Source organism: Danio aesculapii, chromosome 25 (assembly GCF_903798145.1).
Source record: "Danio aesculapii chromosome 25, fDanAes4.1, whole genome shotgun sequence".
In the NCBI taxonomy this organism is placed as follows: Eukaryota; Metazoa; Chordata; class Actinopteri; order Cypriniformes; family Danionidae; genus Danio; species Danio aesculapii.
In genome coordinates this window covers 27,482,231-27,498,973 of record NC_079459.1, presented here as the reverse complement: position 1 = coordinate 27,498,973, position 16,743 = coordinate 27,482,231, and the positions used below count along the sequence as shown (strand labels likewise).

The window sequence follows — 16,743 nt, the reverse complement described above, 5'->3', positions numbered from 1 at the left end:
ATGCCAGAGGTAAGACCAATGACTAAACGAACACAGAGAGTTTAACATCTCATCCGAAAGACAGTGCTCACTGAGCAGTACAGAGTCCCCATTCAATATACTGGGGCGTTAGATTTGCTTTAGTGGACGACCATGTGAAAGTTGCATAGAGCTAGCTGCTGGCTAAAAAAACGTGGAAATTAAACTTTCATAGTTAATAAAGAAAATCAAACTGAAGTAAAGCACAAGCTGTAAAGCAGGGGTCACCAATCTCGGTCCAGAAGGGCCGGTGTCCCTGCAGGGTTTCGCTCCAACTTGCCTCAACACACCTGCCTGGATGTTTCAAATATACCTAGTAAGACCTTGATTAGCTTGTTCAGGTGTGTTTGATTAAGGTTGGAGCTAAAATCTGCAGGACACCGGCCCTTCAGGAACAAGTTTGGTGATCCCTGCTGTAAAGGCTCTGCCTTGATCTGGAAAGGGGTGGGGAAATAACAACTCATTTGCATTTAAATACATATTCAAGACACATTTTTGCTTCTGCTCACAAATGAATACATTTCAAGTATAAGTAGAGATTTTTAAGCAACATCACAGACATATTTCACCTTGAAAAAAAAGTGTTATGAATATTTGCATACCATTTTGACACATTTCTGAAAGAAACGTAATGAGACAATAGAGAAAATACAATCATTTTTAAGCTGACGTCACAGACATATTTCATCTTGAAAAAAATGTTGTGAATATTTGCATATCATTTGACACATTTGTTGAATGAAACGTAACGAGACGATAGAGAAAAGACAATGATAGTTTATTTGTAACCTTATCTTGTGTATGAACTACAAACTCTGATTTCTATAATCGATCTCCATCTTTTTTTTTTAAAGGTCATGAAATAATGTTTACATGAAAATCAATCCAGTCATCTTTTACAGCATATCTCGCTCTCTTTTTTTAAATCTTTTAGAACAGTTTGGCACATGTAAAATTAAAATTGAAAAAGTTTTTATTTGTTTATTTTTTTATTTTTTTTTAGCTTTGTTTTTTTATTTTCAAAATGTATTTTTATAGAAATCTACCACTAGAACAGCATTCCCTCTCAGAGATGAAAAGAAAGAAGTTACGAAGAACGGAGAGAAAAGCATCTCGTTCCCTCCTAAACTGAAACCCAAAACACAGATGTGTTTACATGATGGGACAGAATAACCAATAATAATAATAATGATAATAAATCCACAAGAACTTAGAAAATAACACAAATAATAATGATAATATTATAAAACAACAGACTTTTTTCCAAAGTTTAAGACAATGACTAAAATAAAGCAACACTCTGTGACACTTGGTTTACTTTTGTGCTAAACTCCATTAACAATAAGGATCTTTCGCCGTAATGAATCCATGTTCAGATTGACATGCAATTGACAACACAAAAATGCAAAAAGACAAGGAAATGTTTTGAAAGAGCAGCATATTCAGATGAACAACAGTCTCTCACTTTTTCTTCTACATTGATATTTTGATTAGAAAATGCACCAGATGGCCTTTGCTTCTATTGGGCAGGAGGTACGCTCAAAAACTTTTGTTGTAATGATCTGAAATAACAAAGCTGACAATCATAATTGCATTCGATTTTTAAAAATCAGAGTCCCATCTGGTGTGTGATCAAGATATGATACGGATAAAAAGGTTCACCAAATGCCACATGGCATCAGTTGGCATCTGTATAAAGACCTAAGAGAAAGTCTTCTTGCAGGTCCCCTGTGTGTTTTACATGAATTATGAACGGCTAAACTCAAATGCTATGAATTAGAATAAAATGTCACAAGTTTATTGGTTTAATTTAAATTACCTATAGCCCTCTAGATTGCTGTATAGATTAAATGATGCACTTCAAATGAGTCCACTTTGGCTCTTTCACCCAGACTTGCCTTGCTCTCCCATTTGACTCAGAATACATTTCGAGTGTCAAGCCAATGTCTGTTGTCAGCTACTCGCCTCACCAAGGTCATTGGTTTCTATAGTGACCGTCTCCGGCCATACTGATTTCATAAATTAATTCATAATGCCAAGTCATTCCCCCAGCACCTGAAGGCTACTAAGCCAAAGAAGAATGTATCATTCTTGGTCTGTATCGAAAACAAATGACAGTGATCCAATCTGACTTAAAAGTTTGCATAACTGCTTAAAAAGATTGACAGCGCAGAATGAGGAAGATAGATATAATACGAGTGAAAGTGGAAAAGCACAATCAGTTTACAGAATCTACAAAGACATGCCTGTGGCATCTTTGGAAGCTTCAGATTTGAGCGGAACTGACTTTGCCCACTTTTTCAGCATTCTGTCAGCCTTTGAGAACATCCCCGAATGAATTCATTCAACAGTATCCATGGTGAGCACCAAGACAAATGGACTGAAATGGAAATAGTGCTGCATCTGTACCAACTTTATGCTTTTGCCACATTTCCACTCCAAAAAATAAAATAAATAAAAAAATAAATAAAAGACAGCATCTTCAACCCCCTGCCCATATAGCATTTGGCACAGAATGAGTCTGCTGCATCTGTGTATGAAACTTTAGTAGGTTGTCAAGGATAAAGTGCCACTGGAATCCACAATGTTGTATGCCATTAAAAAGCTTATTTTAACTATGAGATGTCTCAAAAGGTTTTTAAGGGCACACGGATTGCCCCCAGATGCGAACCTAATCCATAAATCCTTTAGTCCGAGCACTGAAAAGATTTGAAATTGCCCTGCATGCATCAACTAGACATGCGTTCATGACATTTGGCCCGGTTTTAAATGGGGACACGTTTTTAGGGCTCCTTGTTCTAAATTATTAAGTGGAGAAGCCAGGTATACATCCGTAGCTCATTTGTAGCAGCCATCCCTGCTGAAATATTAGCTGGTTTAAGCTCGTCTCCCGGCCTGTCAAGTTGAAAAGAGCCCAAAAACTCTGTAAAACTAGCCAACAGATGGGTCTGGCCAGACTGGGAGACCAACTACGACCATCAAGTCTGGTTTCAAAAGTCTCTTTTTCGGTGAGGATAAATTAATAATGTGGTGCTGTCAAATTCAGCGGAGTCGAAAATGAAACATTTTCTAATATGACAATCAGAAGTACTTAGTCTAAATGTGATGAGATTTCAGACAGATGGAAAGTTTCATATTGAGCTGCAAATGATTTTGAGTCGGGTCCTCACATACAGAGCAACAGATTTAAACAGAGTTTGAAAGCATATTAGTAAACCAACAATCCTTAAAATAACATTAAAAACATGGAGAAACAATTGCTGGAAAAATAATTGCAGATTACATCTTTTTTTTTTTTGATTAAACCACAATAGTTATTTTCCTTAAATAAATAACTTCTGTTATGTAAAGACACTTTTGAAACTGCTGACACACTCAACTTTCAATGTTCTTGTGAATCCGTCAACATCCTTCTTATATGTCTTGTCTACTGTGTCTTTACTTCGACAATCTTCAAAAATCGATATGTCACATACGGTTCCTTATGAGTTTTAGAGGTCTTTTTTGACTTTGTTTAATCTCCATTATGAAAAGCAGTTCAGATCTGGGTTTCTTGTACATTGTCTTTTGAGCTGGCCCGAATTAGTAAAGGTTCGTGGGCAGAGCTGTGTATAGAATTGATGGTGGAGGCATGGTTGTATGCAGTTTTGTAGGCGTTGTAATGATTCAGGTGCTCATGATCAAGTGGGGGCAGGGCTAGGTGGCTCTCCATGGCAGGTCCACCTGTCATGCAGTCCTCATCCACATTGATGATCTCGATGGCTCGCGTTGGCGCGTGGTGGTTCTGCTGGTGATGCTGTTTGCGCATTTTATAAAATATAATCAGCATGACAGCTGCCATAAGTGTGATAGCCACAAAGCAGCCGATGATGATCTTTGTGGTCTTCATGACCTCATCCAAGGTGTTGAGGGAGCCGTCGCTCTGAGCTGTAACAGGGATGGTGTAGGTCTTGTCGGTAGCCTTTGTGGACAGTGGCGTCCGTGCTGTGGTCGTGGTGGTGGTGAAGGAAGGTGGCAAGGTCTCCCAAATTCCAGAAGAGGGAGTAGGCCCATTCTTTTGCTGTACTGTTGGGTGACCCTCATCAGGTGGAGCTTCTGTGGTCTCGACTGTAACTGTAGTGAAGTAACTGAAGCTGCTGTTCTCTGTTGAGGACACATTAAGTGTAGCAGATGCTGTAGTGTTGCCTGCGGAGTTGCTCACCATACAAGTGTATGTTCCCGTGTCCTGCATTGTGACATTGGTAAAGTTTAACGTCCCATCATTGAGCACAGAAATGCGTATCTTGTATGCCCCATGTGTCATGATGGACCCATTAGGTGTAATCCAGCTCACCGAGGTCAAAGAATTTGCTCGACATTTCAGTTCTGCTGCCATGCCCTCGGTCACGTTCAGGTCCGCCGGAGGCTCCACGATCACTGGCGCATAACAATGGAAATAATTCTGGTCGAGTTCACCAATGTAACGACCTTTGTGGCTGGTAGGTGATGAACAGCGGGCACAGCAACTGGTATTGGCTGGTACCATTTCCTTTAGCCACCAACTGAGCCAGAGGATGTCACAGTTGCAGTTCCAAGGGTTGTGGTGCAAGTGCACCCTCTCCAAGTGGTGAAGCGGGGTGAAGAGGTCATGGGGCAAGAGGGTAAGGTTATTGTGGGCTAAATTGAGCTCCACAAGGGACTGAAGATCATCAAAGGCATTTCTCTCAATCGTCTGGATCTGTGCATGCATCATCCACAGTTTCTGTAAATGGACAAGGCCTTTGAAAGATCCTGGCCTAATTATAGAGAGCTGGTTTCCAGACATCTCCAACTCATCTAAACGAACAAGAGGAATGAGGTTGGGGATCTCCTTCAAGTTGCACATGCCAAGGTTCAGGTACCGCAGGTTGCTGAGGCCTTCAAAGGCACCTTCTGAGATATATGACAGCCTTTTTAGTTCGCCCAAGTCCAACCTTCGCAACGATGTTACACGGTTGAAGGCATAAGAGGGTATACTCTCAATAGGGTTATTTCTCAACCAAAGCTCCTTAAGTTTAGACAGGTACTCGAAAGCCCCATTGGGTATTGTGGTTAGACGATTATCGAAGAGCTCTAGTGTGTTGAGGTTGGCCAGCCCATTGAAGGCTCCGATTTCAATGTTGCGAATGTGATTTTTGCTGAGCTGCAGAATCTCCAGGTGTCTAAGATGTTTGAAGCTGTCGACCTTAATCACCTGGATGAGGTTCTCCTGAAGGTTCAAGTATCTTGTGTTGGTGGAAATACCATCAGGTACATCTCGAAGGCCACGGCGCGTACAGATGACCTTGCTGAACTGGTTGCTACAAGAGCAGACGGAGGGGCAGGTCTGTGCTCGCACCAGACCAGCCACCACCAAAAGCTGCAGGGCCAGCGACAGCACAAACAATGGGTCGGACAGGGCCCGGTTCCACCTAGGACCTCTCATCGTCTGCTGCATCAGGGAGGAGGTCATCTTGTTTATCATTCATAATTCGCTGACAGGTTGTCCACTCTTTGGGAAAGGTTTTATTCGGCCAAACTGTAAAAAAAGAGAAAGAAAGAACCATGTAAGTTTTGGAATACTACTACATACAACGCTGACAAACAGAAATCAAAGCTAAAACCGATAGATAGAACACATTAAAATGTCATAAATATTCAAGTTTCTGTTGGTTATTTGCACATGCTCTTTAGTGCCTGATTCACTAAATGAATTATGCAAATTCACTAACACCAAAAACGCTGCCACAAAAGCTGTGCTGCAATCAATTTGCATACCACAATTCTCAACCAAAAGGGCCAAAACTGTTTAATAAATCAGTTAAATGGAAAAACTGAGTAGAAGGGAATTAGCATTGCAATCTTTCAAATATTCTTTTCTGCATTAACACAGAAGCATAGACAAATTTACAAAGGTAATCACCATGTAGGTACATTGTCACCTAGTCACAGAAGTCCCTCTAGACCAGTGGAAATGAATCACAGACAAAACATTTCTCACACACATGCACTGTAGATGACCTTGGAAGAGTGTTTCATATCCATTTCATTTTATTTTTTTGAGTGTGTGTGGTGTGTGAGTTCATGTCTTTGCACGCACAACACTCTCAATCTAAGTCACATAAAGCTGCACCCAATATTGGGTCTGCTTTCTCTGTTTCCTCCTCTCCTCAGGCAGGGAGATATGAGCTGCCTTGTCTGTCCGTGTCACTTTATTTATTCCTGCAGAGGAGGCATAAATAAAAGCATGACTTCCCACCTACCGATCCTTCAATCAACCCCACGAATCCAGAGCATTCGGCTCTCAGAGATACTTAAAGCCACGTGTGTGACTGGACTATGAATGAAACCTGGGACAAGAAATGTGTGGCCAGACATATATTGCACCCTACTACTCCCTCAGATGAAAATGTGACTCATTTCTTTGTATCTATTTGAAAAAGAATCAGTCAGGTCAGCTAGTCAGTCAACTAGTGACTACAGATTTAAAATAGGGGTGTCTTGCCTGGGATCTGAAAGCCCCATTAGGAATTGTGGTTGCACAATTATTGAAGAGCTTTAGTGTTTTGAGGTTGGCTAACCCATTGAAGGCTCCAATTTCAATGTTGCTGATGTTTAAAGCTGTCGAAATTAATCACCTGGATGATGTCTTCCTGAAGGTTCAAGTATCTTGTGTTGGTGGAAATACCACCAGGTACATCTTGAAGGCCTTGTTTAGCTAGTTGTGGCTACTTGTAGGTGATACACTCTTTTCCCCTCAATATGCACCCGACACCTTCTTCAAACACCCCTTCATTCTTGGAAATGTTGTGCTATTCTGAGTGTGCTCCACACAGAAGAGTGGGCTTGACTAAGCACCTCTAGTTGACACACTATTTTCTTCTGCATGTGCACCAGTTACCTTCTTATAGTCACTACTAGTTTCTGGAAAACATTGTGCAATTCTAAAAATGCTCCACACAAATGAGTGGCCTTGACAAACCACCTGTAGGACACACTCTCTTCCTTTCTGTATGCTTGGATGGGGAAACACTAACTTAAGACTTGTCAAAACATTTATATACTGCTACTCTTTAATGATTTGAGGTAATTCTTGTATCTTTACTTGTTACTCCTTTTGGTTAAAAGTGTCTGCTAATGTAAGTGTAATTATATATGGTTAAAACTACACTTTTTAAAAGGACAGAGGACATTCTTAAATTGATTTTAATACCCGGTCCTTTACTTTTGCATTTCTTGAGAATCAAGACCATGACTTTAACATTCTTTCCAGCATGCTAGGTGTTAAGTCTTATTTAAACGTTCCCCACAAATGTCTAGTCTAGCAAATTTTAACCTAAATTTGCCTAATAAAGCTTCTTCGAGATTGACCAGTCATGCAGACAACCCACTGGCTAGTATATTATGAAAATTTGATGCTAATATACATAGCATTACTGCAGACACACTGAGCACTAGGAAAAACCGCGCACAGTTGATGTGTAAAACCCGAAGAAGTGCTGTTGAACATGGATGTTCTTCCCTGTGGGCATAACAGAATCATGTAGAAAGAACTGCAAAGCTCGCTTAACACTTTTCACTCTCTTGCTTGCCTTTCCTCTTCCTCTCTGCAGGGTGCTGGTCTAAACCTAATAGTGACTGCCATAACAATCAATTCTTTCATCACAAATCTACTTGAATAGCTGCCAGGAAGTCTTCTAGACAGCTGGTGAAGACCATGCTAGAACCATACTCAACTGCATTTTCGCTAAATATTATAAAGCGGAATGACTTGCAGTAGTTAAACGATATGCCCAATTTTGCTTCATTTAATTGAATTTCACGCAGAGATAATTGTAATATATATCTAGCATGTAAATGATCAATTACAAGGACACATAAAGCTTTAACTTTTCAGAATCTTTTAAAAAGATGAAAATCCCTGCTGGTTTTAAGTACGGGTCTGGTTTATCTTCCTTGATTTGATTTTACACTAATAAAATTGTATAACACAATCTAGGTTGCTCCAAGTTGAGAGAGAGAAGGGAGAAAAGGGGAGCAAACAAAAAAAGCACTCCACAGAAATCCTGCTGCTTCTCAAACAATGAGCTTGGCAAAATTGGATTTCATGTGGGAAGGGAATTAGATGAAAAAAACGATAAACAAAAAATAAGATTATGAAATGAATACATTTTTAAACTTCAGCCCCAGTAAGCGATGAGAAAGCAGGCGGTAAACGCTTCAGCAGGGAGGGAGGTAAAGAAGAGGATCAAGCGGAGGAAGCCTTGAAAGGCGCGAGGTGTAACGAGGTGAATTAATTTTTTCAAATAACATGAAAGTGAATGCCATTGCTGCTGACAACAATACGGCTGTGTGCTTCTCTGCACAGTGTGGCCTCGAAAAGCTTCTGTACTTTCCGTCACACGCTGGGGTGAGCAGGGTGAGGTGAGAACAATTATGGCAATCATGCAGTTCTGCACAAGAGAATCAAATGTCAGGAAGTGTATTGGATTAATATGGTGTTCACCTTTGGGGAGAGGAGGCGGTAAAGGAAGATAAAGAAGGGAGGAGAGGTCTAGGGGAAGGAAGGAAAATAAGAGAATGGGGTAGAAAAAGGAGCAAAGAAAAGGAAAGTAAGAAAAAGCAGGAGGGAACATAAGGCGAAAAGATGAAGTAGAAAGTAACCAAAACTGAACAGAAGATTTAATAACAGAAAGGAAATAGAAGCAGCTGGAAAGGTATGGAAAAGAAAGAAATGCAAAAAAAGTGAAGAGGAATGAGAAGAATAGTGGGAATGCATGAAGATGGGAAAACAGTAAAGAGTGCAAAAAATGGGTACAAAGAAAAAGGAGACTAGGCAGAGGGGAAGAAGGAAGGGACTAGGAAGTAGGAGGAAAGATGCAAGGAAAATAACTGGTACAATAGGCTATTAAGAGGATGTGAAAAGGAAGAAGAGGACAAGACTAAGCCGAGGGAAAGAAGAGAAGAAAATTGCTAAGGAAAAGAGGACAAAAATGTAGTTGAGAGAGAAAAGAACTAAAATGCAAGGAAGAGGAACGAAAACAGAAATGAAAGTACATGACAAGAGGAAGATATATTTACCAAAACAAAGAAAGACAACTTCCAAGTGTGCATTGCGTCGTCATTTGACAACATACATGCAGATGACACCGAGCCACAGATGCCAGCGATGCTGACAGAAGCGGGTAATGCTGAGCCATGAGTAATGCTGTCATTTAACAAACATGTCACATCAAAACTGCTCTATTCTAAAACCCAAGGCATTGAGAAAATAAAAGATTTGCTTTAGATTTTTCAATCACACTCAGAGAGACAGGCCCTGAGCCAGGTTTCATTTATCTGCAGGGTTGCTGGAGCACAATTCATTGGAATGCTAGATGGCATCAATAAACTATGATAGTTCAGCCATTGGTTTACAAGTCTAGGAATTGCTTCATATAAAAGAAAGCAGGACTGGAAGTTTTCCACAGGGCCATCCATCTACAGCCGGATGAACATCTGATGGACTGTAGAATCGCCTGCAGCATCAAAGGTAACTTCGAGGTGTTACGATCCAGGGTGTACAACAGTCAATCAAAGATGCACACAAAAAAAGTCATTTGCTTACAGAGATATTTCAACCAAAACTGAAAATTGACTCACTGTTTACTCACCCTCAAGGAGTTTCCAAAACTGTATGCTTAAATGTTAAATATAAAAGAAGATATTTTGAGGAAACTAAACACTAAGAAAGTCAATGCTTACAGGATTTCAACTATTTATTTGTGTTCAACAAAAGAACGAAACTCAAGTGATGGTTGAGTAAATGATGACAGGAATTTTAGGCAAGCTATCTTTTTTTTCCTCATTTCTATGAATCAATGTTCATTGGCTCACTCGGAGAACATGTTTTAAACAAATTGGATGAGCAGACACCTTCATGAATCATCCACAAAGAGCCATTTGTTTAAAATCTGAATAAATCAGTGCTTTTAATTGGTCAAGAATGACTCCATGACTCACTCAAATATGTTGACTCGCTTATTTCTAAATAAATATATCCAAGGGTGTTTTGGTGACTCACTTGGAAAGGGCCACTTGTCTTGTTTCTCAACACATTAGTGTTGTATTTAAATGACTTGAATCATTGGCTGACTTTGCTTTTCTGAATGAATCTGTCTTGATTAAATTGGTTGGTGGGGACTTTGAAAAAGATGAGTGAATGACTCACTGAATCACAACAGTTATTTACTTCTTTTCTAAATGAATCACTGTTTTATAAAGAAGATTTAATGAGGACTTCAAAAAGACAACTGAATGACTCATTAAATCAAAACAGTGATTCTATTGGTCAGTCTTTTAAATGCAATTAATCGCAATTAATTGCAAAAAAAGTGTGATTAATTCGTTTTTTTAAATTGATTGATAGCACTATTCTCAACACATCAGTGTTGCAATCAAATTGCTTGAATCATTTGCTGACTTTGCTTTTCTGAATGAATCATAAATTGGTTTGGTGAGGACTCTGAAAAAGACGAGTGAATGACTCACTGAATCACAACAGTCATTTATGTCTTTTCTGAATGAATCACTGTTTTATAAAAAGATTAAGTGAGGACTTCAAAAAGATGACTCAGAGACTCAAAGCAGAGACTCTATTGGTCGTCAAGTGTAGCAATGCAATATCAAGCGCAAATGGATTGACGCAAAATAGTCCTCAAAACTGACCAATCAGATTCATAGACTAAAATGTACATAATTTTATACACGTTCCTGTTTAATGCAAACAATCAGTACTGGTACAAGTTTCTTAGAAAGAAAACTCCCAAAAAGGTTGTCCTCCACATAAAGAGAGCTTCTCCTGAGGACTCTAGGCACTAATCCTGTAAGTTGCAGTGAGGAGGATCTCGGTTCCACAAAAAAAAAAACAAGGATGAAAAGGATAAGTCATGCCAAATCAGTAAAAAGCAACAGTGTTTCATTTATAGGACATTGCGGAACTGCGGTGCTTGCGAGAACAGAGGGGATAAGTCACAAAACAAAGGGGAAAATAACTGCATCCATCACTGTACGCTCATCCTAGGGAATGATACAGAACAAAGTATGTGGGTGCCGTCAGACGGTCGCAACTGGAGGTTATGGCAAGGAAATGGGTTTTGGCAACCGCGAAAACAAAAGCAGACTATCTGTTAGCACCATGCAAGTCCAGACCCCCGCGGTGGTGGCAGGTGGAGACGCGCTAGCATGGAGAGTGTTCCCACAGAGAAAGATGAGGCGAACACTGTCAGAAAAAAAATCTGCCTGATGAGTCTGCCAGAGAGGAAATGGAAAGACATGTCTGGATGTACACAATGACAGCACAGAACTACATGAAGGCTGACAGATAAGGGTGATATAAATACTGCTGCTCTTTGAGAGGGTCTACAGACTGACGGTCTAATGAGATGTGGGATACGAGCAGGTCAGCTGCATTTTTTTTACAGCATGGAAATTAAGGGGAGAACAGGGTGCAATAAAACGGTGGAGATGCTATTAAGGGAGATTCTCGATCTGCTTTCAATATCCTCCCTTTCCCCAACCAGAGGATATTTAGTGCTGCAGATGGAAGACATGAATTTGATTCTTCTACATCTTACAAATGTGTATTCACTTCGGTAACAGCCACGTCCAGATGATGAATGATTTCATCAGGAGCTTTTCCACAACGATGTAATAAAAACGGAAAGTTTTTTTCTTTCGCATTTTTACCAACCGATGACAACATTGTCAAAACAACTCCAATATACTGTACACAGACCCACAAAAATGACTACAAATACTGTAATAATGTCATTTCATGAAGAAAAACCATGTGTCTGTGCCTCATCAGAGGTCGCCACAGCGGAATGAACCGTCAACTATTCAGTCATATGTTTTACACAGCGGATGCCCTTCCAGCTGCAACCCAGTACTGGGAAATACCCATACACTAGCAGTCACACACACAATAATACACTAGGGCCAATTTAGCTTACTCAATTCACTTATAACGCATGTCTTTGGACTGTGGGGGAAAGTAAACACAAGCAGAGCATGCAAAATCCACACAGAAATGCCAACTGGCCCAGCCAGGACTCGAACCAGCGACCTTCTAGCTGGTGACATTGCTAACGACCGAGCCACCATGCTGCCCTTTAACTCAATTATGAATGAAAATACCAAAAACACAAGCAAGAAAAGTAAGACCTTAAATCATTTGGCGGTTTTTGAACAGCACTGGTAGACTTTCAGAGTTTGGTATAGGAACTACCAGACTACTATAACTACTTGAATGTCCCTAGCGATCATTCTAACCCAGGGATGCCCTAACCAAGGGATGTCCTGGAGGGTCAGTGCCCTGCAGAGTTTAGTTACAACCCCAATTAAAAACAGCTAAACAAGCTCTTACTAGGTATACTAGAAACTTTCCAGCAGGTGTGTTGAAGCAAGTTGGAGCTAAACTCTGCACGACTCCGGCCCCCCAGGACTGAGTTTGGCCACTCCTGTTCAAAATGTTCACATAAGACTGTACTGAATTAAATGTTTGTAAAAATATTGGTTTCTGGAAGACAATATTTTGCTTTTAGCATCATAAAGTTGCTAGGTAACAGAGACAAGCAAATTTAAAGGCACAGGAAAAAGTTGTGGACGCTGAATGCATGTGGTGAATTTGACAGTTATGGCAAATCAAGGTTGAACATTTTGAAACTATGAATTTTTTGGTGTTTTGTAATTTTAATTAAATAACATCAGAGTTAAAAATACACACGTTTCAGAAGAGTCAGAATACTATAGTTAGATGGGTCTTGTTAAACCAAAGGTGTTAAGCCCCACATGAACTGGAAGCTGCAAACGTTTTTTTTTTTTTAAACAGAATATTATATGACAAAACAGTGGGCGTGGCTTGTTTTTTTCTACTGCGAGCTAATTGGATATAGTAAAGTAGGCATGCCGTTCAGAAAGATCGTGAAAAAGGTTTGGGGAGAGTTATTACAACCTTACAGCCACCTCTTTCTCACCATTTCTGTTTGTTGCCAAAAGTTGGAGCGGCATTGTTAAATATGTTAGTCATGCCCAATTCCTAAGATATATAATTTGACAATTTAACTAAAAACAAAACAAAAAAAAAAACAGGAAGTGCATTATAGATTTCTTAATGACATGGGCTGACGAATTGTTCACCACAAAACTAGCAATGTGAGCTAACAAAACAACCCAGGCTCATTCTAATTATGTACCGCTATAAACATTCCTGAAGAGAGTAAAATACATCCCAGGAGCTACGTTTTTTTTGCAGTTTTTGTTTTCGGGAATCCATCAGAGGCCGCTGTGTACGCTTTTTGAGATCTCAAATATCTCTCGCCAGTGCCATTCACACCTGCTCTTCTCACGTAAATCCACCAGAGGCCGCTGTTGACCAACTCACTGCCTGACTGACTAATTACCTAATCCCCTCACCCTCCACCTTCCCTAAACCCAACCAATGGTATTTTGAAAAGCGCCTATTGACCCGCCCACCCACTTCCCTAAACCCAAATGTTTTGAAAAGCAATCCAGATAAAGAAAAGCCCCCTGATTTTTGCCAAGTTTTCAGATTTCACCACATTCTCACTCTGTTATTTACTTTTTTGTTTTATTTTTTGGCTTCTGTTTTTGTCTTACCCCCTTTCTGGAACCGTTCTTCACTGGACTTGAACCCCGTTGTCACTGTTAACTCCAATCTGCATCTCAAGTCCGCCGACGTTTGTGTTGAGCTACTGGACAAACTGGTAACAGTGAGAAAGCCATCCACATGCAGGCAAGCAGTCAGCTGGTTAGCATGAAAAGGAACAGCATCACACCGCCCCGTATCGTTCGTTTTAAGGATGAAATGCAGCCATACGTAACTCTGGCTTCATAATTCTCCAGAAGCATATATAGGGCTATGTTTTCAGAATGAGCCTATGTTGTAACAAAATCATAAGGTTAGTTTTGATTTCATGAGGACTTTAAATTAAAAAAATGTAAAAACGATCAAAATGACTGCCTCAATAATTTTTGTGTTAAGGTCCATTCACCACAATAACTGTGATAATATAGTTCTAAAATTGTTTTAGGTTTAATCCAACAGTGGGGTTTATGCCACAACTATGGTGAAAACATAGAGGAATGTTATTTTAGGATCACTGTAAATGTTTTTAGAGATATATGTGAAGCTATGTCTTCTTACCAAATGTTTACGCAGTACCAACATATGTCATTGACCCATATCAACTCGCAGTTCTTCTAAACTCAATGACCCCCTGAAGACAACCTCACTAAATCCACAAAACACATCACTATTTTTTGCCTCGATCTCCAAAAGAGGTCCTGCTAATTTAATTAAGTTTCCATTTTCCATTCTGGACGAGTTAAATTGAAGCATCACAATTCTGCAACAGAATAGGCACTTCAAAAGTAACAAGTGGCCATCTGGCGTATTCTGCATCCCAGAACTCCTTTCACAAAGCTACACTGTTTATGCAAATGAGGCCTATCTTCTAATTAGCCTCTCCGCGAATACATCACTTCCCTCGACACGCCCCCATTCGCCAAACCCCACCCCTGATGTATCCCAGAAAACTTTCTGCTCCACGTCTCCTTGGCCTCCGGGTTTCAAGCTGGCACTGATTTACTTCCTGTCCTTGGTTGCCATGCCAACCTCCTGCAAGGAGGCGCCTCCACCGCACACGCATGATGGAGACAAATTGTGAACAAAATCATCTCAATCAACACCAAAGGCTTTTTTTGACTCTCATGTTGGTGTCAAAGGACATTTGTGCTTCGCCAACATCACTTTGTTGCCAAACATCAACTCGACATGAATCCGATATATAATTTAAAGCAGACATCTAGCTTAACACACGTCAGCTCCATGAATAGAAAGCCTTCACTGCTACGTCTTGCTAGGCTCAGACCGAATTACACTTCCTTAATTGTGACGATTTTGGATTTTTCTATCCAAATGTATTCGGATTCAACGCCACTAGAGTGTTGCATTGTTAATGTCTTCACAATAAGACGCCCTGAGAGCATCTCTTCACTCGGACTTGATTAAAATGTCAATAAGAGAACCAATCTTCTCTCTGCCAATCCCACAAACAGACGAAAACGTTCCTGTGGCAATTTATCCATTTCCATTCATATCTAAAAACCCCGGTGGTTTTTTCCTCCTGCTTTATTTTGGCAAAAGTATGTTGTCGAGTGCATCGAACCAATGACTGCTGATTGAAACACATAAACAGATACGCCACACGGCCTTTGCTGTCGGAGGCTGAGGGATTTTGCTCAAAAGACAATACTGTCAGCACTTTTCAAAGCTGAAATGGCTGAAGGATATTTTGGCGATGAATTTCTGTGCTTGTTGGAGCAAGAAAGAACTGTAGGAGTGAGAGAGAGAGAGAGAGAAGCAGTGAGATAGAACTGCATCTGAAAAATACTTAGGACTATTTGCATAAAACACCAACCAATTTGTACATTCATCTTTAAATACAACACAAAAACAGCCAACAAAGAAACACGTCTACATTAGGGTTAGAGTTAGAGATGGAGATTTACATTTGAAAAATATTTTATTACATAAATTATTAGAAATTACAATATTATGGCTATAACCATATCACCCTGCAGCTTAAGACCGGTTACTCACTATAGCAAAGCAGGGCTGAGCCAGGTCAGTACCTGGATGGGAGACCATATGGGAAAACTAGGTTGCTGTTAAGTGGGGTTAGAGAGGCCAGCAGGGGGCGCTCAACCTGTGGTCTGTGTGAGTCTTAATGCCCCAATAAAAGCGAAGAGGACACTATACTGTCAGTGGGCGCCGTCTTTCGAATGAGACGATAAACCGAGGACTTGACTCTCTGTGGTCATTAAAAATCCCACGGCACTGCTCGTAAAGAGTAGGGATGTAACCCCAGTGTCCTGGCTAAATTCCCTCTCAGCCCTTACCCATCATGGCCTCCCAATCATCCCCATCCACTGAATTGGCTCTATTGTCTCTTCACTCCACCTATAGCTGGTGTGTGGAGAGCGCACTGGCGCCATTGTCCTGTGGCTGCCGTTGCATCATCCAAGTGGATGCTACACACTGGTGGTGGTGTGGAGAGACCCCTCTCATTGTGAAGCGCTTTGGGTGTATAGTCATACACAATAAATGCGCTATATAAATACACATTACATTACAACTACTTACATAACACACTTTAGGCACAGAGCCTCATTTGTTTTTACAACATTTCAATTTGAAAGTCACAAGATCATCCGTAGTATGGAAGGTAAATCCTGCTAATTTAAAATAAATCAAATAAACATTTGAAATTAAAATGAAAATCAGATTAACAATTTCATTTTAAAACACTGGTCGCAAAAATATCTGCCAAAATTGAAAATGAAATGAAATTATTTAATTTTTATTTTTATTTTCACTATGACAACACATCGTCCCTGTCAAAGCGATAATTAAAATCAACTTGCCGATTTAACATTTCATTTTCACTGCATTTCCGCGTCAACACTGCCAATATTAAAATGAAAAGCCAAACTGAAAAATAAAATGCAAACACAATTTTTACCAAGCGTGTTATTAATGTTCACGTTATAATAGTGACACAATTCAAATTAAAATATAAAATTAAGCTTTCTTTTTATTGACACTTTTAATTTTCGATTTCATTTTCAAATTCAACCTCTATGCAAAGCCTATGCTAATCAGTG

General features: G+C 39.9%; 1 protein-coding gene across 1 annotated transcript in view; it reads right to left on the bottom strand.

The window, feature by feature from the left end:
• Nucleotides 1-813: 813 nt before the first annotated feature.
• Nucleotides 814-16,743, bottom strand: part of lrrc4ca (leucine rich repeat containing 4C, genome duplicate a) — a 131,241-nt gene continuing 115,311 nt past the window's right edge. Inside the window, exon 3 of the mRNA XM_056452202.1 lies at nucleotides 814-5,554. Coding sequence (XP_056308177.1) covers nucleotides 3,557-5,500 — 1,944 coding nt within the window. The 5' untranslated portion in view covers nucleotides 5,501-5,554 and the 3' untranslated portion in view covers nucleotides 814-3,556. The remainder of the gene's footprint in view (nucleotides 5,555-16,743) is intronic.